Source organism: Phymastichus coffea, unplaced genomic scaffold (assembly GCF_024137745.1).
Source record: "Phymastichus coffea isolate CEN01 unplaced genomic scaffold, Cenicafe_Pcof_1.1 PCOF00052, whole genome shotgun sequence".
NCBI lineage: Eukaryota > Metazoa > Arthropoda > Insecta > Hymenoptera > Eulophidae > Phymastichus > Phymastichus coffea.
Window position 1 is genome coordinate 1399417 of NW_026706863.1, and position 23304 is coordinate 1422720.

The 23304-nt window shown below is 33.6% G+C and overlaps 1 protein-coding gene across 1 annotated transcript; it reads left to right on the plus strand.

Moving 5' to 3' along the window:
• The first annotated feature begins 1267 nt into the window (after positions 1–1267).
• LOC131665485 (uncharacterized transmembrane protein DDB_G0289901-like) lies at positions 1268–22567 on the plus strand. The gene is made up of 5 exons (XM_058937380.1): positions 1268–3689; positions 6036–6203; positions 6519–6677; positions 6942–8677; positions 22445–22567. The coding sequence occupies exons 1-5, from the start codon at positions 1268–1270 to the stop codon at positions 22565–22567; spliced, it is 4608 nt and encodes a 1535-aa protein (XP_058793363.1).
• Positions 22568–23304: the final 737 nt, after the last annotated feature.

The following is a 23304-nucleotide window of genomic DNA, read 5'->3' on the forward strand; positions in this document are numbered from 1 at the left end:
GAAAATGTGCTGTTACCGTAAGCATATCACAGACGTATTGGAATTTATCGGCATTGCACGCACAACTTTCAGTGTCTGTGAAGACCAGTTATCATAAAGTATACATAACAATAGATATATACTTTATGTACTAAAAATATATTTATTCTTCATTGGATCTTATTTAATTTTCATATAAAACATAACTTGAATCAATATAATAAAAAAAATTGTAAGAAGTAATAAAGATATTTCATACGTTTATCGGTGAAAGAAGACACTACAAAAAGTGTATTAAAAGAATTTATCATAATCACTGGTCTACTTCATCTATTCTAATAATGCAATCGTATTAGCTCATCAAGATATCATAGTATTTAGTTGATTGAACTAGCGGAGTAGGAGATATATATCCAGCTCGTTCACAAAATAATTTCATTGAAAAAACAATTCTAATATTTGTTAAACAAATGCTATAACGATACTTAATAATTTATAATATGAGAATAAACAAATATACGCTAAGCATATTGTGTTGATAATAGTAAGAAGAATACAATTAATTACTCACTTATCTTTAAATTTTTATAAAATATAACCAACCTCTGTTGTAACTTTTGTAACGTATTATCCGCAAATAAATAATTAAATGAATCATTTTAAGTTTTTTTGTTGCTTTTACCGATCTATGAGAACTGTAGAGTATTTTAGACAATACTTTTTTGTTTTTAAGCAGAAATTAAGCCAATTATCGCTATTACACGCTATTACTAGTATACGCGGGTACACACACGAATATATATGTGTAAATATATATAAATATATATGTATAAATAAAAGTTTATCATACATATATAAAGTATGAATATATTACTAGAAATCTTAGCAAATTTCTATTTTTATTCTATACTTATTGAAAATAATATATTTTCAAGGCTATAAGAATAATTCACTTTATACGTATTCGATTGTTAGGTACAATGTAATTATTAGTAATATTTATACATACCTATATAGATGTATACCGTATAGACCGAAAAAAAGTATCATAAACTCTGTTTAAGCTTAAGTTGAGCAGAAAAAGCATAAAGCGCGCACGCACGCACACACACACACACACACACACACACACAATATTTTATTACGCATAAAGTCCTTTGAAATGAAAATTTAAAAGTAATATATATATATATATATATATATATATATATATATATATATATATATATATATATATATATATATCAAATTAATTTTTTTTTTATTTGTTCATTTCAGATTTTACAATATGAGACGATCACACGTCCTAGTACTGTGGGTAACAACATTGACTTGTTATGGTAATGTTCTTGCCGATATATCAGAAATTGCAAATGGAACCTTATTTGAAAATGGATATCACTACAAGAAATCAAGTTCTAGATTGACAAATATATTTAATAAAGAAAATGTCGAAATATCGGTGAATGATACAAATACAAATAAATATGATTATACAAGTAGTAGTAGCAACGAAAAAAACAATAGCTCTAATTATTCAGAACCTTTTGTGCTTGGAGATCCTGCTACTTCCAAACTGGTTAATTCTCAAACTAATGTGCATTCAAATGTTTTGTCGAAAGCAGAAGCTGAAGTAATTGCTATTGAAGATGAATCACTAGCCAATAACAAAGTCATTTATCAAAAATCTCAACAGCAGATCAATAGTCGTCCTAATAAACAAGAAGGCTCTAACTATTGGTGGATGGCTTTTGGAAGTCCTTTCAAACCTCAGAATGATTGCAACGGCAATGATTGCCAAGTTAGTGAAACCTTGACTAGTGAAATCAAAGGAAGCGGTACAGTTGGTGGAATCGCATCTAGCGAAGATTTTACTGCAGGTAGCGACTCGTCAAATGTGGGTATAGCTGGACCATTGGAAAATCATGGAAACCAATTTTTAGATAAATCAATCGATACATCATCTGCTATTTCTTCGACTACATCGTCGAATATTAATGTTGATACTAGATTAAGCTCAGACATAGTTATTAAACCAAGCAATCCCTTTTTGAATGGTGATTATGAAGAATTAAAAAAAAACGGTGGAACTTCATCTGGAATTTATACTTCAACGGAAACTGTCGATTCTAATGAATTACCTGATCATCCTAGTAACACGCATTTTGATAGATTACGCGCCGGACAACTTGGTAATCGTTTCTTTGGTAGCCATAGAGGAATAGGCAGTGGCAATTTCGCAGGACCATTCGCTGGACAATCTGGAGCCGGGATAGGAACTAATGTAAATGCTGGTGCTCAAGGCGGTCTAGGAGGATATGGTAATTTCCAACATGGCGCAGAATCAAATAGAGGCGTTAATTTAGGAAGTTTTGGACCGGGAATATTTAGTGGAAACCACGGAGGATTTCTCGGTGGCCAAGGAGGATCACAAGGTGCAACTAATGGTGGAATTGTTACTCAAGGGGGTTCTCAAGGAAGTTCTCAGTTCGGGGGTCACCTAGGTGGTCAGTTTGGAGGAGGATCTTCTGGTCAAACTAGCCCGACAGCAGGAATCGGAATTAATGGTGGGGCTCAAGGAAATTCTCAGTTCGGGGGTCACCTAGGTGGTCAGTTCGGAGGAGGATCTTCTGGTCAAACTATTCCGACAGCAGGATTCGGCATTAATGCTGGAGCTCAAGGAAGTTCTCAGTTCGGAGGTCACCTAGGTGGTCAGTTTGGAGGAGGATCTTCTGGTCAAACTATTCCGACAGCAGGATTCGGCATTAATGCTGGAGCTCAAGGAAGTTCTCAGTTCGGAGGTCACCTAGGTGGACAGTTTGGAGGAGGATCTTCTGGTCAAACTAGCCCGACAGCAGGATTCGGCATTAATGCTGGAACTCAAGGAAGTTCTCAGTTCGGGGGTCACCTAGGTGGTCAGTTTGGAGGAGGATCTTTTGGTCAAACTATTCCGACAGCAGGATTCGGCATTAATGCTGGAGCTCAAGGAAGTTCTCAGTTCGGGGGTCACCTAGGTGGTCAGTTCGGAGGAGGATCTTCTAGTCAAACTAGTACGACACCAGGAGTTGGCTTTAATGCTGGAGCTCAAGGAGGTTCTCAGTTCGGAGGTCATCTAAGTGGTCAATTCGGAGGAGGATCTTCTGGTCAAACTAGTACGACACCAGGAGTTGGCTTTAATGCTGGAGCTCAAGGAGGTTCTCAGTTCGGAGGTCATCTAAATGGTCAGTTCGGAGGAGGATCTTCTAGTCAAACTAGTAGTACACCAGGAGTTGGCTTTAATACTGGAGCTCAAGGAGGTTCTCAGTTCGGAGGTCATCTAAGTGGTCAGTTCGGAGGAGGATCTTCTGGTCAAACTAGTACTACACCAGGAGTTGGCTTTAATACTGGAGCTCAAGGAGGTTCTCAGTTCGGGAGTCATTTAGGTGGTCAATTCGGAGGAGGATCTTCTGGTCAAACTGGTACTACACCAGGAGTTGGCTTTAATACTGGAGCTCAAGGAGGTTCTCAGTTCGGGAGTCATTTAGGTGGTCAATTCGGAGGAGGATCTTCTGGTCAAACTAGCCCGACAACAGGATTCGGCATTAATGCTGGAGCCCAAGGAGCTTCTCAGTTCGGGAGTCATTTAGGTGGTCAATTCGGAGGAGGATTTTCTGGTCAAACTGGCACAAATTCAGGAGTGCAAGCTGGTGCCAGTGCTGGAGTTGAAGGAGGTTTGTTGAATTCTACATATATTTTCCATTATCCCGTATTCATAAAAGTAGATATTTTACTGTTATTGAAGTTTGAAAATAATTCAGTAAAAATTTATCGTTTTTTAAGATTTTCTAGTTAGATAGCAAATTTTGCTTCAAACGAATCGGATTCAGTATCCTGCTCGAAACTTCGATACTTTCTTGTGTAACATTAACGTTCACAAGACGGTTTTTCGAAAGCTGAGTTCTAATTATTACCACGTAATGTATTTCCCTATGTTTTTGAGGATGCTATTTCTAATGTTGTTGGTTAAAAATCTCGACAAAATATTTTACCATTGAAAAATCAAAAAATATATAAAATCATCGTGAAGTTTTTGCTCGATAACTATATATTTTACAACAAATTTTCTCAGAACAATAATGTCTTAGAATTAGTTAAAGAGTATCCTAGAATTATTTCAAAATTTATTAATATAATTTTGGAATTTTTGAATCTGTGATTTCGTTAATTCAAAAACTTTCTCTGACCATTTTAAGAAAATTTAAGAGTATTTTTTAATAATTTTCAAATAATTTCATTCCTAGAACATGTGTACGAAAATCTATAGTTCTTGAGGAAAAAAATTTTCACATCGGCCGCGATTTTGTTTAAACAATAAATTTAATGTTCCATCAAACTTACTAATACGAGGGTCGTTTGAAAAGTTCGTGCAAAAATAAAAACTGCTTTATTTTTTTAATAATTTTTTTTTATTTTTCAACATAGTCTCCTTTTAGGCTTATACACTTCATCCAACGCTGCTCTAGTTTGTTAATCCCTTCCAAATAATAGGATTTGTCCAAGTCTGTAAAATAGGTATTCGTTTCTGCAATCACCTCCTCGTTTGAATAAAATCTTTTCCCCGCCAGCCATTTTTTCATAGTAGGGAACAAATAGTATTCCGACGGAGCCAAGTCTGGAGAATAGGGGGGATGTGAAACGTGTTGGAACCCTATCTCCATCAGTTTTGCGGCCACAACTGCTGAGGCGTGAGCTGGCGCATTGTCGTGGTGGAAGAGGACTTTTTTGTGGGCCAATCGTGGGCGTTTCTCTAGCAACTTGGTTTTCAAACGATCCAATAACGATGAATAATATTCGCCTGTAATGGTTTTACCCTTTTCCAGATAGTCGATGAAGATTATTCCTTGCGAATCCCAAAAGACAGTCACCATAACCTTCCCGGCCGAAAGAATTGTCTTCACCTTTTTCGGAGCAGATTCCCCCTTGGTAACCCATTGTTTAGACTATTCTTTGGTCTCAGGAGTGTAGTGATGTATCCATGTTTCATCTACAGTGATGAAACGACGCTTAAAGTCTTGCGGATTTTTCTGGAACAGCTGCAAACCATTCTTGCAACACTTCACACGATCTCGTTTTTGGTCAATCGTCCATCTAGCGGATAGCTTTTTTATGTCCAAATGTTGGTGCAAAATATTATGTGCCCATTCGCTCGAGATGTTTACAGTACTAGCAATCTCACGCACCTTCACTCTTCTGTCAGCCATCACCATATCATGGATTTTATCAATGATTTCTGAAGTGGTAACCTCAACAGGGCGTCCAGAACGTTCAGCGTCTTTTGTGCTCATATGGCCTCTCGGAAAATTTTGAAACCACTTATAAACCATTCTAATCGAAGGTGCACAATCACCATAATGTTTATCAAGCTTCTGTTTAATCTCCTGAGGTGTTTTGCCTTTGAAAAAGTAATGTTTAATCAATACATGAAATTCTTTTTCGTCCATTTTTTAACAACCACTCGATTTCTTTGATTGAAACGAATGTAAAACGCAAAGTAATTGGCCGATCTGGCTGAAACTTGGTGTGTGCTTTTCCAAGATATGCTACTAACTAAAAATAACCTTAATACGCACTAGTAGCGCCATCTCTCTGACTTTGCACGGACTTTTCAAACGACCCTCGTATTTATTTTAGATATCGAGGCCACGATATAACGAGGTTTTAGTTATATAAAAAATGTTAAGTTAATGTTAAAATTATTTTGTCGCGATTTTCAATCAACATTATTTAAAAGAGCACACTAGAAAACATAAAGAACAATAGTTCCTGAATGTTTTCCGTTCAAATTTATTACGTAATAATAATGACAACTCAGCTCTCGAAAAACCATCCTGTGAGCGTTAATGAGTTAGGTTAACGACTACTTTTTTCTAAACAAAATATCTGTTCAATCTAGGTTGTGAAAAGAGTTTTAATCTATAGCTTAATAAAAAAAAAGATAATAATTGTTCGATTAAAAAATAATGTTTGACAATTGATCTTCATTAGTCACGAAAAAAAATTAATGTTGTTGTAATTAGGTGCTCAAGGAGTTGTTTCCGGACAAAGTGGATTTGGTATCGGAAGCACTGTTGGTCAAGCTGTTACTGGAGCTATAAGCAATGTAGTTTCGCAAGCTAGTCAGTTAGCTCAAAATGGTTTTGGCATTGGATCTCATAATGGAATATTTGGTGGACACGGCGGATCAGGTATTTTTATAAATCTAAATCGAAACTTTAAATAATTAATTGATAATTAGATAAATAGATAAAAAAGTTTTACACTCACACATACATAGAACTAATTTGCTTGATAGACACTATATTCACGATTATTTCTTGCTAATTAAAATATCTGTCCATTCTCGCTTGAAAAAATAGTGTTTCAATATTTACCTTGATAAAACAAATCGAATTTCAACATTTAAAAAAAAAAAATTCTTTGACAGTTTATGGTAATTAGCCACGAAATAAGAAAATAGAGATATTCTATTAACGTCTTTTAATTTGGCGCTCAATTTCAAGGAGGAAATTCCGGACAAGGAGGTTTCGGCAGTGGGAGCAATGTTGGTCAAGCTATTGTTGGAGCTATAGGCAACGTAGTTTCGCAAGTTGGTCAGTTTGCTCAAAATGGTTTTGGCATTGGATCTCATAATGGAATATTTGGTGGACACGGCGGATCAGGTATATTTATGAATTGAAAGCTAATACATTTAGACAAATATAGATAATTAAATAGATAGATGATATTAGTTGATTTGTAAATAATTTCCGTATTATTTGTAGTAGAAATATAAATAATTAATATTTTTTTGAATATTATTTAAAATTTTATATTCAATTAAGTAGATAGCAATTGTATCAAATGATAAAATATTAAAATTTTAATTCATTTTTAAACGAATGACATATTAATTAAAAAATTATGTAATATCATTATTCTTAAAGACGCATCATTTACAGTAGGAAGTATCACTGGAGGCGTCAGTCAGGGTAGTGTCTCTCAGATTGAGTCACAGAGCAGTAGCACAACATCCGGCGCTGTGTCGGGAGGAGCAAATCAAGAATCACATTTTGGATCTAATTTAGGATCATCATTTGGATCTCACTTTGGAACCGGATCACATGAACTTTCTGGAAACAGTGTAACAGGGGGAACTAGCCACGGATCTCACTTCGGCAGTGGATCCAACGGATCGCAGGGAGTTAATATTTTCGGAGGATCGACTCATGGATCTCAGGGAAGTAACGTAGCGGCAGGAGCCAGTCAGGGATCTCAATTTGGAACGGGAACGCACGGATCTCATGGTGGCGCCGTATCAGGAGGAAGCAGTCACGGTTCTCACTTTGGAAGTGGATCACAGGGATCACAAGGAGGTAGTGTAACGGGAGGATTTAACCAAGGCTCTCACATTGGAAGTGAATGCCATGGATCTCAGGGAAGTAACGTAGCAACCGGAGCCAATCAGGGATCTCACTTTGGAACTGGATCTCACGGATCGCATAGTGGAAGCGTATCAGGTGGAAACAGTCATGGTTCTCACTTTGGAAGTGGATCACAGGGATCACAGGGATCACAGGGATCACAGGCAGGTAGTGTAATGGGAGGATTTAACCAAGGCTCTCACTTTGGAACTGGATCTCACGGATCGCATAGTGGAAGCGTATCAGGAGGAAATAATCATGGTTCTCACTTTGGAAGTGGATCACAGGGATCACAGGGAGGTAGTGTAACGGGAGGATTTAACCAAGGCTCTCACTTTGGAACTGGATCTCACGGATCGCATAGTGGAAGCGTATCAGGAGGAAACAGTCATGGTTCTCACTTTGGAAGTGGATCACAGGAATCACAGGGATCACAGGGAGGTAGTGTAACGGGAGGATTTAACCAAGGCTCTCACTTTGGAACTGGATCTCACGGATCGCATAGTGGAAGCGTATCAGAAGGAAACAGTCATGGTTCTCACTTTGGAAGTGGATCACAGGGATCACAGGGAGGTAGTGTAACGGGAGGATTTAACCAAGGCTCTCACTTTGGAACTGGATCTCACGGATCGCATAGTGGAAGCGTATCAGGAGGAAACAGTCATGGTTCTCACTTTGGAAGTGGATCACAGGGATCACAGGCAGGTAGCGTAACGGGAGGAGTCAACCAAGGCTCTCAATTGGAAAATGGATCACACGGTTCACATGGAGGTATTGTGGCAGGGGGGTCTAGTCAAGGATCATACGGAGGCAGCGTGTCAGAAGGTGGGAGTCATGGTCAGTTTGGTATCGGTTCTTCAAGTCAGCTTGGCATTAGTTCACAAACGGGTACTGGTAGCCAAAGTCAATATGTTGGTGAATACAATATGGGCTCACATGGTAGCTCCCAAACTAGTAGTAGTAGTAGCAATAACAGCAGCTTTGTAAGCAGTTTTGAGTCGAATTATGAAAGTAGTTTTGGTAGTAATTCTAGTTCTAGCTTCGAAAGTTCATCCTTTCAATTCGGAACGTCGCCCACTACGCCAGGTGCTAGTTTACATAATGAATCAAGCGGAGGATACGTGTACGAAAAACCAGAGATACCGTTTGAAATTGGAAATACTCTCAGCTGTAATGGCGATGGAAAAATTTGCATTGCGAAGCATAAATGTGTGAATGGCTATGTAATCTTAGCAGGAGTCTATCAAGTTGGTCATCAGGTGAGTTTTTATACCAATATATTTTAATTTATAAAAAAAAATTTTATCCACCTCCTGTTTTGCTTCAGAAAAAGTATATGCGCAAGTTAAATTTATTGTGAGTTTTTTGCAAAAATATATTATTATATTGGTAAATTATATTTTTATCTCGTGATAATTTGCTCTAATAATCAAACATCTAGTTTTTTATGGTATAAATAATTTTGTTAGGCATTAGCTATTTACGATGTGAAAAATGTTTCTTTAATATAATACAATTTTACAATCAAATTACATTTTTTTCATAATATACAATTATACAAAGAGCAATTTAAACAAGTTTAATAATTTAATTCGATACTTTCATATAATTTATTATTAGTTATTTTGTTTAAAAATCAAGCAAGTGTTAATTTTTTTCCAAACTCTCTCAATGTATTATGTTAGAAATATTATTTCTGATTACAAATAATTTCGCTTTAAGAAGAACAATAGCCTATTACTAGTTTGTAATTAGATTTAATTTTTCTTTCATCTACGATCTACACGACAACACTAATAAAAATAACGATGAAGCATATCAATATTTTGAAAGTAATTACCAAGTTGGAAGAAGTACTCCCTATCTATTTTTTAGTATCACGTAGCCCCTAAAGACAGCCTACTGGGTTTGTCTAATCCGCAGGCAAACCGCTTGTATCCTAATTGTCATGTAGGACAATATCCTGTCATGTGCATTCTATTAACACTGAACTCGGCTAGTCGAAGTTACATGTACAGTAACGGTCGAACTTTTATATTCTCATCGATTGCTACATCGTAGACGTAATCGATTAGCATAAATTTACATACAATTCCGTCCAACTACCATTTGCAAGCGAGAACGAGAAGGCTCCCTCGACTTGCACCAGTATCATCTCGGGAATTCCCTTTTTCGGTTTGCCACAAATCGATGCATAGAGCTGAGTGGATTTAATGGCTATTATCTTATTTGGCTTCATTCTTTTACGGAGGCGGTTATGAATCTAAAGGCCACTATTAAATTTTTTTTTGTCTTTGATCAAGAAAATAATAATGCTCAGTCGCATGTTTTTCATTCTATATTAGTCGCATGACTAAATAATAAAACGTGTCAAATTTAACTATTTATTAAATCAGTATTTCTTTTATTTAATCATCTTGAATAAACTATTTACATTTTATAGAATAAAATTCGTTTATTGTAAAGAAACTTAATGTAAACATAAATTTTAATAACTTATTTGTTCCACGGTAAACCCATGTGTTTAAATTTAAACGTTTAATATGACATCACCCATAAGAAATCCATTGTCCTCAATTTTAAACACTTCTAAACGTTTAAATTCAGCGGCAATGTATTTCTTATGGGTGACGTCACAATTACACACTTAAAACGTTTAAATTTAAACACATAGGATTTTAAGGTTTTGCCCTGTTCAAAACTAATAAATAATATAAAATCAGATATATGTTATACTTTTTGATTTCTACCGGTACTTCAAAATTCATTAGAAGCTCAAAAGATGTATACAAAAGTATTTATGATAAAAGAGTCATAACGAGCTTGAAGAATCCCGTAGAAATCAATAGCTTAATTCTATATAAATCCTATATTTTTTGGAATTCCGTATGACACAGTATATTTTATATACATGATTAAGTGATTTATGAGCAGTCATTCTTTGATAAAAAGTAGAATAAACCATAAAAGTGACGCCATTTTCCGGGTAAGATTCGTTGACACAACGACCGCTGCCGCATATATACGCCTCTTCGAAAGGAAGTGATGCGTGCTTCTTTTATTAAACACGCGTCCTTGTGCAGCTACGAAAAGCCGGTCGGGACCCGTGGAATCTGTGTTTGAGAATGCGACTCAAAGCGAGAGCAATATATTGTCCCACAAAAGTTGTAAAATTTTAAAAAGAGCTTTCTTACTTAGATATTTCTATGAGATTAAAGATGAATTACTCTTATCACTCTAAAACAATGTAGAACAACGTCTTTCCAAATAAAAATTTGATTTGTTCACAAATAAAAAAAGTTATAATTGTTATTAAAATTCAAATAATTAATTATTTCAATATTGAAATCGCTAGTTTTTCATAGAAAAATAGTATACCTTGAGGTAATACGTGTTTTCTAACCGAATAAAAAATATTAACATTCGTGCACTTATACTTCTACGTAATATTTTTAAAAAATTGAAAAATTAATTCAATATATCAAATTTGAGATTCCCGTGTATGAGGTTTAGTTACAGTTTATTAGTTTGCATACTCATATGTCTAGTAAATTACTATATGCAATCTTGAAACAAAAGACAATTCATGTATTATTTATATAAAAAAGTGCGTACAGAAAAAAATAAATAGCTCTACATAAATCACATTTATAAATCGTTAATAATCAAAAGTTAATGAAATCATTTTTGAATATATAACGATTTCTTGAAAATCCAAATAGATAATTTAATATTTTGCAGTTATGATAAATAATGTTTGTCAATTAATCAAGATAAATATTAGCACATTTAGTTCTTACATTAAATTATTTCTTCCGTGAAAAAAAATTGAAATATGAAGTATCTTCTTTTTTTATCGACAGACTATAACTAATTAAAATTGTAATCACAATCACGTGAACAATCAACAAAAACTCATTCAGTTTAAATATATATTAATAAAGACTGTAATTAATTACTGTCAGAATTGAATATCGACACAAATCTCTGTTACGCCGAATGACTCAATTCTTTCACATCCTGAGTTTTTTCGGTCGGGTCGACGCAATGACTCGTCATTTTCATCAATCGCATTAAGCCATTGAACATTAGACATCAACCTCAATAAAAATTCATTTAACTTATTCATCATCCATAAACTTTCATCGATCAATTTTCATGACGATTCAAACAATGTGCAAGACGGCAAATACAATGCTTAATTGCAGCATCGGTAAACATTCAGAACCTTTCCGGCACGAACACGTAAGAGGCACATGCATCGCAGCCTCGGAAATCGAAGGGTACATACGCAGTCTTATTGGAATGCTCTTGCGCCACTCTCGTTATTCCTCCTCCTTTCGTTTAAGGATTCTGTTTCACTTGCAAACTGGTTCTTGTAATCTTTATATTTTTTTCTTAACTTAACACATCCAAGAAAAAGAATTTGTTCACCGTATAAAAGACTATCTGTAATAATTGAATGCTTTTTTGTATAAACAATAACTGTTGGTTTTCATATCTACTCTGTGTACTTAAAAAAGAATAGTCAGTTAACGCCATGTAAAAAAAAGTATTTACAAACGATAAAGAAACACGAATTTATTGATCTAGTAGATAATCTTTTAAATCGAAGAACCAAGAGAAATATTTAAAATCTGTTATTTTAATGAAGAAAGTACTAGAGTATTATTGCTGTAATTGATCATATCCGTATAACACATTACTTCTCATTCAAATTGCTATATTATTCCTTCATTTAGCCACTTTCTTACGTCCACAAACTTGAACGTAGAATAACATACTCGTGGCGCACAGTGAGTATGTAAAATTGACAGTCAATCCATGCTCAGTAGAATAAACTTTCAATTTTACAGTCTAGAGCGTTGAAAAATCTTGATAATTCTCAAGATTCATCTTCAGTTAAGCGAAAAAAGGTGAAGAATCACATGGTAAATCCGTAAAAACATTGACGTCAGCATTTTTTTTAATCAACCTAAACCCACTAACTCCTCTGTTTTGGCGCTTTTAGCGTTGCGTTTTTCGCGTTTTCTCCCGAGAACCAGTCCCCGGGTTATTTATAAACCTCGACTTTTTCATTGTTCACACGTAGCATCACAAAAAGAAGATAAAAAATGTAAATACCAAATAAATCTCTAGGAATTTCTGAGAACGATTCCTACAGGTTGTCAACTCAAAAACGATACGTCAACCGATAATCTCGGGGGAAAAGAGAAAAAAAATAGACACGACAATTAATGTTTTCAACACGCTTCGACAAATTGCTTAAAAACATTCCTTTCATTAACTGTTTCAAAATCTCAACAATTATTTATAGCAGAGTAAACATTGAAGGCGTAGTAAATGCCGTAGTCACTCGAATTCTTTATCGTGTAGCCACGACGATATCATCATTGCCACACTCACATTCTCTGTGAATAGAGAGGGCTAAAGATGAATAAACGATTTACTCACGAAGTATGAGGTGACAATTCGTAATGATCGTAGAGCATGAATAAATGATGATTAATTTAACGAGCAGTGAAATATTAACGTTACTCAATAGTGAAATAAGTCCGACATAAATAGCAATGTATAACTTTCCTATGGGAATGATACATTGACAAAGTTCTTCAGTTTTAAATTAAAGATAATAATAATCATAATCGAATTGATATAATCGTTATTGAAAATACCGGTTTTTATTGTTTTTAAACAGAAAAATGTGAATTTTTAAAAAGATTCATTGAAGGCTGACGTTTAGACATTACATCAACGTAAAAGCAAAAATTCTCAATGGTCGACCTAAATCGTACAAGATCTTCTCGTCTGTCAATGCCATACGGGACGAAAGCGCGACACTTTATTAATATATAGTCACTACTTATGCGTTGTGAAATCAACGTTGTCCGGCGCCAGTGCGGTATATAAATCACTCTATTCTCGTGGTTTTGTATGAGGGTGGCATATAATATAGTTACGCAAGTCATTTCAAATATTTGCCACGGTTTTCAAATTCCATGAGAGGTGAAAGTGAGGTTACATTTAGAAGATATTTACTCAAATGACAATACGATTCATTGTGTAATACACGATAGCGGAGGATCACTTGGCAACAACAAAAAATTAGAAAATGTAGGTACTCGAGTTCATTATTGACACACCATGCGACTAAGAAATTAACATGAGAATTTGTCCGTTGCGTGAATCACAGCTCGTCTTTGAAAAAAGAAAAAACGAACTCTTCGCAAGAAACAAAGTTGCGTAAACCGAGTAGGCGTCAATGTCTCCTGCAAAAGCACAAGAGTGTCTAACATTAATCCGTGACCTTCGCTTTTTGGCGAATTTATTTGTGGCCGCGAAGAGGACGAGTCATTTTTCAAGAACTGATTAAAGTCTGCGCGTTACGCTGCTTCGAGCACAAAAGTCTATGTCCTTATTGAAATTATACCACACTCGCGATTGCATAATAGTAAAACAACTTATGCTAATAAAAGTAAGTAGGATTCGAGCTATTTTTGATGGATGTTGAAAAGTACTATGCAGCAATTTTCTATTTAATTTAGCTTTTTCTCGTAGCGTGATTATGTCGCACAGAGGTAAAAACCCGTCCATATTTATTCGGAAAACTTTATAAGTGAGATTAGAATTTTCGATGATCATTCGTCTTTTTTGGAGTTAATTAATTAATGATGTTATTATTCAATTACATCCATTGAATTAAGACACACGGGTGAAATTTCGAATTTTGAAATAAGTTAAAAGATATTTATTTTATTTCATAATTACCGCTAATACTATTTTGTTAAATATTACGTAAATTTAATTATTTAATTTATTTTAAAATATATTCCTATAATGTCAAACTTTATTAAATCTATATCTACATATCGACTTTCAGATATAGTATATAGGTATCATATTTTCATTTTCTATAGCCAGCCATTTTACGAGAAAATAAATTACAACAAATAGAGACAGACAAACAGAGAAAGAAAGAGAGAGAGTTGACATACCGGGCTTATACATCCAATATTTAGTGATTCTAATGACAAACCGACACGTGCATCAAACTCTTACGATGCAAAGTAGTTCTATGGTACATTTTTATTGCACTCAATATAAAAGTAATCAGAAAAATCTTTAAAGCCATCAGTACAAAGTAAAATTCTCTTTTAATATTTTACTATCCAATCATAAATACTTGTATCAGTAAGTTTAAAAGTATCACTTAAATGGCACATTCTTTGCCACTATCTCATTCACTTCACTTTTACTACTTCAAAATCGCAAAAGTGAATTTTAACTGCATTTCGACGTTTAAACAAGCGGTATTGGCAAATGAATCGACGGCAAAGTACATAATAATACGACAACATTGCTCACGTAATAAAAATCGCCGACGTTTGCGGAAGGCTTCGCTCTCTTTTTTTATTTTTTCTTGAATTTATAACTACAAGAGTAAAATATACTCCACTTTCTCTCTGCGTATATACTCATTCCATGCGAAAAAAAATTTTTTTCTTTCGCCGTACGCGTAAAACGATTATATGAGGATTGGTTTCAAAAATGATCCTTTGTAGATTTTTTTATTATTGAAGCAAAAAATATAGTTCCCATTTGACGCGAGATTGATTGATGGCAGTTCGTGAGAAAGTACGATTGATAAGTGCCATCGATAAATGTTTAGCTTATGTCAGAAATTGGCTCCCGCACATAAAAAGATAAAAAACGCGATTATTTTATCAATAACACTCTTTGCGCAAACTTGCTTTTAAATTTGGTAACGTATATACATTTAATTATGCGACACGCTGCGCAGTTCAAAATTCACGCAAAACAAGCCAGTTTGCAATACAATCAAACTGAATTATACGTTAGTAAACTCGCTGCTGCCTTCAAGGTAGAAAATAAAATTAATTCGATGCATCGACTTGTAAGTATATCGAGAACGAGGAGCCGATTCTCCGCATAACAAAACAGTTAATCGAAGAGAAAACATCTGTTTTGGCTTAATCATGGTACGATGCAACGAGCATTCACAATGGCAATTTGCGTGCTCTCGTATGTACCCTTGACATCAACATAATTAGAAAATTGATGAGTTTCGAGGTATGAGTTTCCTCCCGAGGAACATTGGCACTGTATGCTTATTGAAAATTCATGACGTATTAGCTTTCAAAAAAAAATTATTTAAAATTATCAAATTAGAATTCTCTAGGCTTTGAAAAACTTAATTCCTTTTATACAACAGCATTGACGTATTCTGCATGTATTTACGTCAATTCTTTTTTTTTTAATACCTTTAATTTATCATGAAGAACTAAAAATTTTACTGTTACAGAAAAAGAATATATTGATTGGAATATTAATTAATTAGTCATACAATGTCATATGATTTCATGCCCGACATTTATCAAAATAATTGAGTGATAAAATTCATTGAAAGCAAGGCTCCTGGTATTGTATTTTTTAGCTTGATATCAATAAAGAATCTTTCATAACTCGTTGAGCGGAATTTCATCCGATCAATTACCTCTCTTTCGTCATCGTTATAATAAATCGCCTTCGAAAAAAGGACTGTGCATTGAATTATTCTTATACAGAATAATTAAAGGAACCTACAAGTATTATACGAACGATGAAAAAAATTGCAGAGCAACTGAAATGTCGAGATTCGATAAAAGTTGTGTCGACTTTTGACATCTGATCTTTCATTTTTTTTCTACAACGAATAAGGTAAAAAATAAACGATAGTAGCAAATCATTACGCTTATGCAAATAAAACATTTCGCCGGAACAAACGTGATATTTAGTAGAAAATCGAATCCAATGACGCGTTTATAAAATAAATATCGAATCAAAAAGAGATTTTTAACGTGGATAAAGCTGACATCATCTTAGCAGCAAAAGTCTTTGACTTTAAAGCCAAATTCCCTGAGCCATAAATTTTTCCGACTCAGATAATCGAAACCTTCGAATTTTAGTCGGTGCTTCATTTTTTGTATAACCTGTGTCGCCCATTATGCTCTAACATTTTTCTTTGCGGAGGGAGGAGGCATAAGTTTTGATAAATCGGGGAAAGTCGTTACGTCGGGCTAAACTAACCGATCAGGAAGGATCTAAAGTTGTATAGATAGAGAGAGAGGGAGAAAGAGAAAAAGAAAAATCCTATCTCAATGCCATGTCGATTCGCCCATATATTTATAACTGTTTGATAGAATCGATTACGGAATTGATATTTTCTATTTACCATGAATAGAAGCTTCACTTACTCATGTCGTTAAGCCGGCATTTAATGAAATAGAAAGTTGGTGCGATTAATTGCAAAAAAGAATATGAAAGCGAATTTTGATTATACGCCATCATTTGAAGGGCAATCTCTTTTGCAAATTCAAATCATATAAAGAATTATCTTTTGGAAAAGATAGCGTCAAGATAATTATAAACAAATAATTAAAGCCTTGACTAATATTGCGTTAAGCGTATTTAATACCAGATTTGCGCATCATTAAAGATGCTTCCTTTAATTTCTCACGTCAGTGGTTACTAAAACTGCACTTTAATAGTACATCATATAATTGTACTGATGAAACCGTAATTACAGATTTAATGAACAAATAATGTTTGTTTATAGGAATTCATCTTAGTATAGATACAATTTTTTAAGAAAATATATATCTTCGATAACGTTCTCTTTTACTTAAAGTTTATACAACATTCGTAGGTTATAAAAACTGGTCCGCTAGCCCATAAAATCTACCTTTTGATAAACTCGAGCTCATTAAGGTGGAAGACATACGTGTGAAGTGCTTTCACACGAACTCTTTAAGAATTAGTAATATCGGATCTGTCTTAATTAATAGCTACCACAAACAAATTCAATAATTCTATTTTATTAATATTTTTTAATTGCTAAATGAAGAAGCTTTCAAGTCGATGAGTGTAAGAGAAAATTTAATCATTTGAAATTAAGTATATTTAACCATTCACATCCTTGAGGTGAGTAGTTTGAGAAAACCAATAACAAGTACCAGACGTCTTTTTTTATATGAAAGTGCTTCTTCACATAAGAATCGGCGCAACTCTCGGTGAATGATCATTATGTCAGCGAATGGTATGTCGATGCTGCTAACGATTATGAAATCCGAGCGTCTCTTTCTCTTTCAACAGGCTCTTTTAAAATTGCCGCTGAACCTCCTTTTTTGTCCACTACCAATGTCGATTCATACTTTATTGTTTGCTACTTAGAGACAGTTATTTTCTATCGCCAAGTGTTTACGCTTCACATTCAATCACGTCAAGAAACAACAGTTTCGATTACCAGATTTACAGTAGTCACAGTTGACAAGCATTCGGTAGTACAAGTTAATTTCAGTAAGACATAAGAAAGAAACAAAGTAAAAAAGGATTTGATACTAATTTTCCCTCTCTTTTATTAGAAAAATCACGCGTTTTCGACTGCGTTGCATGAAAGTAAAATGATTAAAAATGTTTAAAATTTAAATAACTCTAACCAATTAACTTTATAGCTCATTAAAAATTAATTTTGATAGTTTAGAGACATATTACTCAGGAGTTGAATATTGGATCGACTACCATTAAAGCAAATATCGTATGAAGTCTGAGTTTTCACACAATTCGAAGATGTTGCAACAGTTATGATAGTGATCCAACGCACATTTTTATTATTACCGATTTAAATCATCAAATAATCCAAAAATTTCTAAAAAAAATAGGCTTCTGTAATTAATCAATTTAAAAATCTGATATTTTATATGTAGGTAGCGTGTATTCCTTTCACTATTTTTTCTAGAGTCAATTATCAAATTAATAGACTTTATTTTACAAAAGGTATAAAGCTCGTTAATTACGTAATCTATACTACTATTGCCTTCTGCTTTTTTCGTAAGATTTGATACAGAATAGAATCGATCGTTCTTTTTGTAGAATATATATATATATATATATATATATATATATATATATATATATAATAGCTTGATTGTGATTATCGGCAATAGATATAATTGTCATATATAAGATAAGATTACTACTTTATTTACGTTTTTAACGAGTTTTAACAATTTTTCTGTCCAGTAGGGAAGAATAATAATGTAATTCTTGTCTTTGTAAATGAACTGATGGCGATATTAGATAACGAAACGGTTCGTATTCTAGGTGAAAGTTTGATTTATACAAAAAAGCGTGCTATTGATCTTCATTATCATTGCGTAAACTCGGATGCCAATAATATTCGAAGTTCAAGTGGCTCATTTGTATACGGAACACGATCATCTACAACATTTTGTAAGTTCAAAAATAAAAAATATGACTACTATAAAGACAATTTTGACAAACTTTTGTATGGACAAAATCAGGCAAATTATATGAGGGTCATATTAGGAAATACGAGCATTGATTTATGAGCATTTCGACGGGTTACGTCAGATCCTAGGATGGGCACCTACGTAGCGACTTTTTCAACGGCACCAAAGACTCAAGGGCTCCTTCTTTTCGTAATTTTTAGCGATTTTTATTTACATGGAAAACAGCACATTTTAAATATGCACGCCAAGACGAATTAACTATTCGTATGACGTCATGTTATATAACATTATTGAATTCCTCACGGATGATTCTTTGACGCTTCTGGTTTGTTGATAGAATATCACTGAACTTTGAACATTTACGTTAATTTATTCTGTAAAAACGATAAGAACTGTTTCTAATTAATGAAATGTCTTGGAATAATTTTCGTTTTGTTCGTAAACAAGATGTAATTTATAATCGTTATTTGCGGCTATATAAATTAGGCACACAACACGTATAATAAATATACCAAAATAGAATGAAAACGCGTGATATCGTGTAATTAAATTCCACGAGGAAGACAGTTACAACGAAATTGAAAATAACTACAAAGTACCCCACAATTACCAGGATTTACAATTATCTTGTAGGAGTACCTTCCAGCAATTTCCTTGAATTTTTTGAACTACTTTAAATTACTCTAATTAATTTGTACGAGCAATCCTTTTTCATGACATATCGATTAGAATTTTATAAAGACTAGTTAAGCCTATTTTTGATGTGACAGAAAATTTTTGGAAGAGATCCGTTTGTATTTTTGAAAACCTATACCTTTACAACGATACATCGCAAGATCGAAGGTCCTCTACGACCTTGGACTTAATACCAAGTGGTCGAGTGAGCGACTTTTTCTCGCGCGTGCCTTCTCTCGATAAGGTCGCCTAAGAAGCGAATACGTTTGCTTAAATCATTGGACATTCGTTTTATCTATCTTCACAAGATTTATATATTTCGACATTTAGGAAGAAACATTTTGTGAAAAATATGTTTATAAAATAAACATATAAAATAAACATATTTTCTGACTTGCAGAAATATCAGAATTTTTTTTTTCAATAATTTCAAAATACTCATTTTTTACTTTGAAAGCATTTGAAATTGATAATTTAATTCTTCAATCCGGTAGCTTATATTTATGAGATTTTTTAATTTCAATAATGATTTTTTTATGTGTTTCCGTCGGTAAAAAATCGAGAAATTCATTTTGATTAGTACTAATAGACGAATTAAAATCGTGTATTTTTTGTAAGGAAAATTGATTTCTCGAGGTTACAGATTTCTTTTTAGATAGAATATATCTGTAAGATACTAGTAGAGAAAGAATCAAAATTTGAGCTCGTCATCGTTTATTTCAAGTTTCAGGATCATCTTCCTTGAACTTGTATCGACAGAAAAACTAACTTTTCAACAAAAAAACTAATTGATGATTTAATTGACGATTTTAAAAAAACGTGTCCTTGAGCTATAACAATAACAATTTTGTAAAATATTTTTAGGAATCATGTAATTTTTAGCTGAGTTTATTAAGCAATGAAACAATTGAAAACAATGATACACTTATTATGCAGCTGAAAAACTGCAGTCGCCATCCTCTACTATAATTTTAAAGCAGACACACATGACATTTTAATAAAAAGATTACTCATTCCGTCGTTAATTTCGTATACCTTCATTTCCGTACACATCCGTAGACATTTATAATGCAGCTCTCTCATCTCTGTTTAATTTTACATGACAATAATTTGGAAAGTTCCAATTCATGACCATTTGTTTCACAAGGCAAAGAAATTTTTTTATTGCTTCACTTTGATATCGTGGAATTCTTTGAGTATCTAAAACTTGTATTTCTGCATTCTTTTGCAACTGTTTTTTGTAAAAAAATTGGCACCCAAATTCAAAGCCGTATTACAGTATAATAAATCATAAGTTTTCACAAAATAATCTCAATGCATTTAAATCAAACATTTAAATAAATTCTTCCTTATCACTTATAACAATTTCTTACACATTGATAGTCACTTGAATCAGCATCAAACGTAGATTCATTCTCAGTGGGCCCAATGTCGTTCGCTGAATTTTATAGCCGTAAATAAAAAAAAACTCGTTTCCCGAGCGTCATTATCTCAGAGTTTGGCTCCCCCAGTTTTTCGAAATTTTATTATTGTAACGTCCTTGGATTTCGTATTTCTTTAAACATGAATTATAAAGCTCATTAGGTCTTCGAAATACTTTTTCTGTCTGCTTGTTTCTCTCTCTCTCTCTCTCTCTCTCTCTCTCTCTCTCTTTCACACTGACAATGAAGAAAATTGTCTCATTGTAAATTATAATCTTAAAACAATATGCTACGGGCTAACATATGTTATTGATAAATCGAACTATTACGACTTTTTATTCTTTTGGTAGTTGCATAAACCGTTGTGTATAGTTTCATCCTCTGTTCTAAGGTTCGTTTAGTTCGCCTTGGTACTGGTTTGATTTATTAGGCAGTTCAGTGCACTTATAAGGTCACTGAACGTCCTTTGCTAATTTGCTGGTTGTAGCAGGGCTTCTGCTACGTTTATTTTGCTCATTCCGTAAATTATATAATGCGAATTAGCACCCTCAAAGGCACTGTTATTCAAACAGCCTAAATGTATACAATGCACACACGCCCGCGCGCACACACATACACACGTACACAGACACACACATAATCTTTAAATAAAGAAATTATGACAAATTAAACTTTTATGTTTTGGATATACAGCAATTTAAATAATTTGAATAAAGTAAGGAATAAATTGTAGATTAATGTACCATTCTCTAAGAGCATTGTTCCAGTAATATTCCATCTCAAAACAAGCTACATTTTTCTACTATTAAGTCAAACTTTTAAAATTAGTTTATTAAAAAAGACTTTGTTAAAATCATCAATGAAAATACTTTATACCATGAAGAGACGATCAACTTAATTATTTCTCTCATTATTATTCTTTGATATTCTTAAGAAATGAAAGAACAAATTTATCATTCATAAAATAGCGTTTGCACGTGTCAGTATCTCAAGCATCAATCATAGAAACTTATGTAATTCGGCAAGCAATTTTAATGCATATTATGTGTAGATACAATAGAAGCATGTACAATTAATATCCTGCGAGTTCCCGTAATTTTTTCATCCTATAAAAACATCTTTCTTCATTTGCCGCCAGAACACTCAAGCAGCAATTCTCGATCGGTTCACGATGAAAGAATTACAATTTTCTCAGATAAATTAGAGAATTTTCTTCTATCGATCACTCTTCAACTTTCATCTTACAGCTCGTTGTTATCTTTTCAAAGCCTGAATTGCCAAGCTGCTTAATTAATTTGATTACAGACTGTTGCACGACGAACGAGGATGGGCTAATTATTCATGTGAAATAAGACTGCGCGATTATTTATTTACCAAGAAAATACTTACCCATTTACGATTTATGCACATATTTTTGAATTGAGGGTCGTTTATTAAGTAATCCTTTCTCGTAGTTTCGAATCATAGTTGTACATGCTAGAAATATAGATGTTTGCCAATTATTCAAATATTCGATTTCGTGAATGACATTCATAGCTTTCTTGTATAATAAATTAGTTGCCAAATCTAAAACTCTACAAGATGATGATGAATAATGACTGTGATTTTTTTAATGTTTCAGAACCAGAAGTGTAATGTTGCCTATGAAGTATGCTGCACTTTAATCAATCAACAACCAGGTTATGGCCAAGAAGGTCAATTGATTAGCATCCCACAAGGAGCAGTTGGTGTTAATCACGGCTAGTTTATTTAATTATCAAAAATGTGATTCAATAACCCAATAACAACAATAACACTCAGTCATTTTTTCCTTTACACACTTATACGTCTAATGTCAAGGTCGAAAGTAAATTAAGCATAAGAAATTTCACACCTCACACCAACTCACTTAGCTAGATGCACGCAGAATAAATCTTCGTGTTTTTTAACGATTCGTGTATGTACTATGTTATTAACTTTATAACAACAAAATTTTAAAAGCATTGTTACTAACGCAATCATGCAGGCGTATCACGCTGAAGTACAGTATGTATTTATTTCATAAAACCAAGAGCGATAGTAGATGCACTAAACAGTGATCTTGAATTTGAAAAAAGAATTTCATAATATTTAAAGGCATATTAAAAAATGATAATGATCATCGCCGTCCCAATTCCTCAGCTGAAAATGTAAAACGACGATGAGCAAATTTTATCACGTAGCAAAACTGAAAATCCATATATATGTAAGATTATCCCATTTCAAAAGCCATAGCGTCTAAACTTGCAATTAGCATGAATTTCTACTCTACGAACAAAAAAGGAGAAGGACGAAGATAATACGGGAAGAAAGTCATATCTATCGAATGATTACGTCAAAAGTGTTTATACGGGAGAATAACCGAGGCCTCAACCCTCGGGCTGGGTCTGGGTTAAGGTCAATCAGTATAGGTTAACTACATTGTTCTTAGGAAAAAAAAATACTCCAGTGGAACTTTTTCAA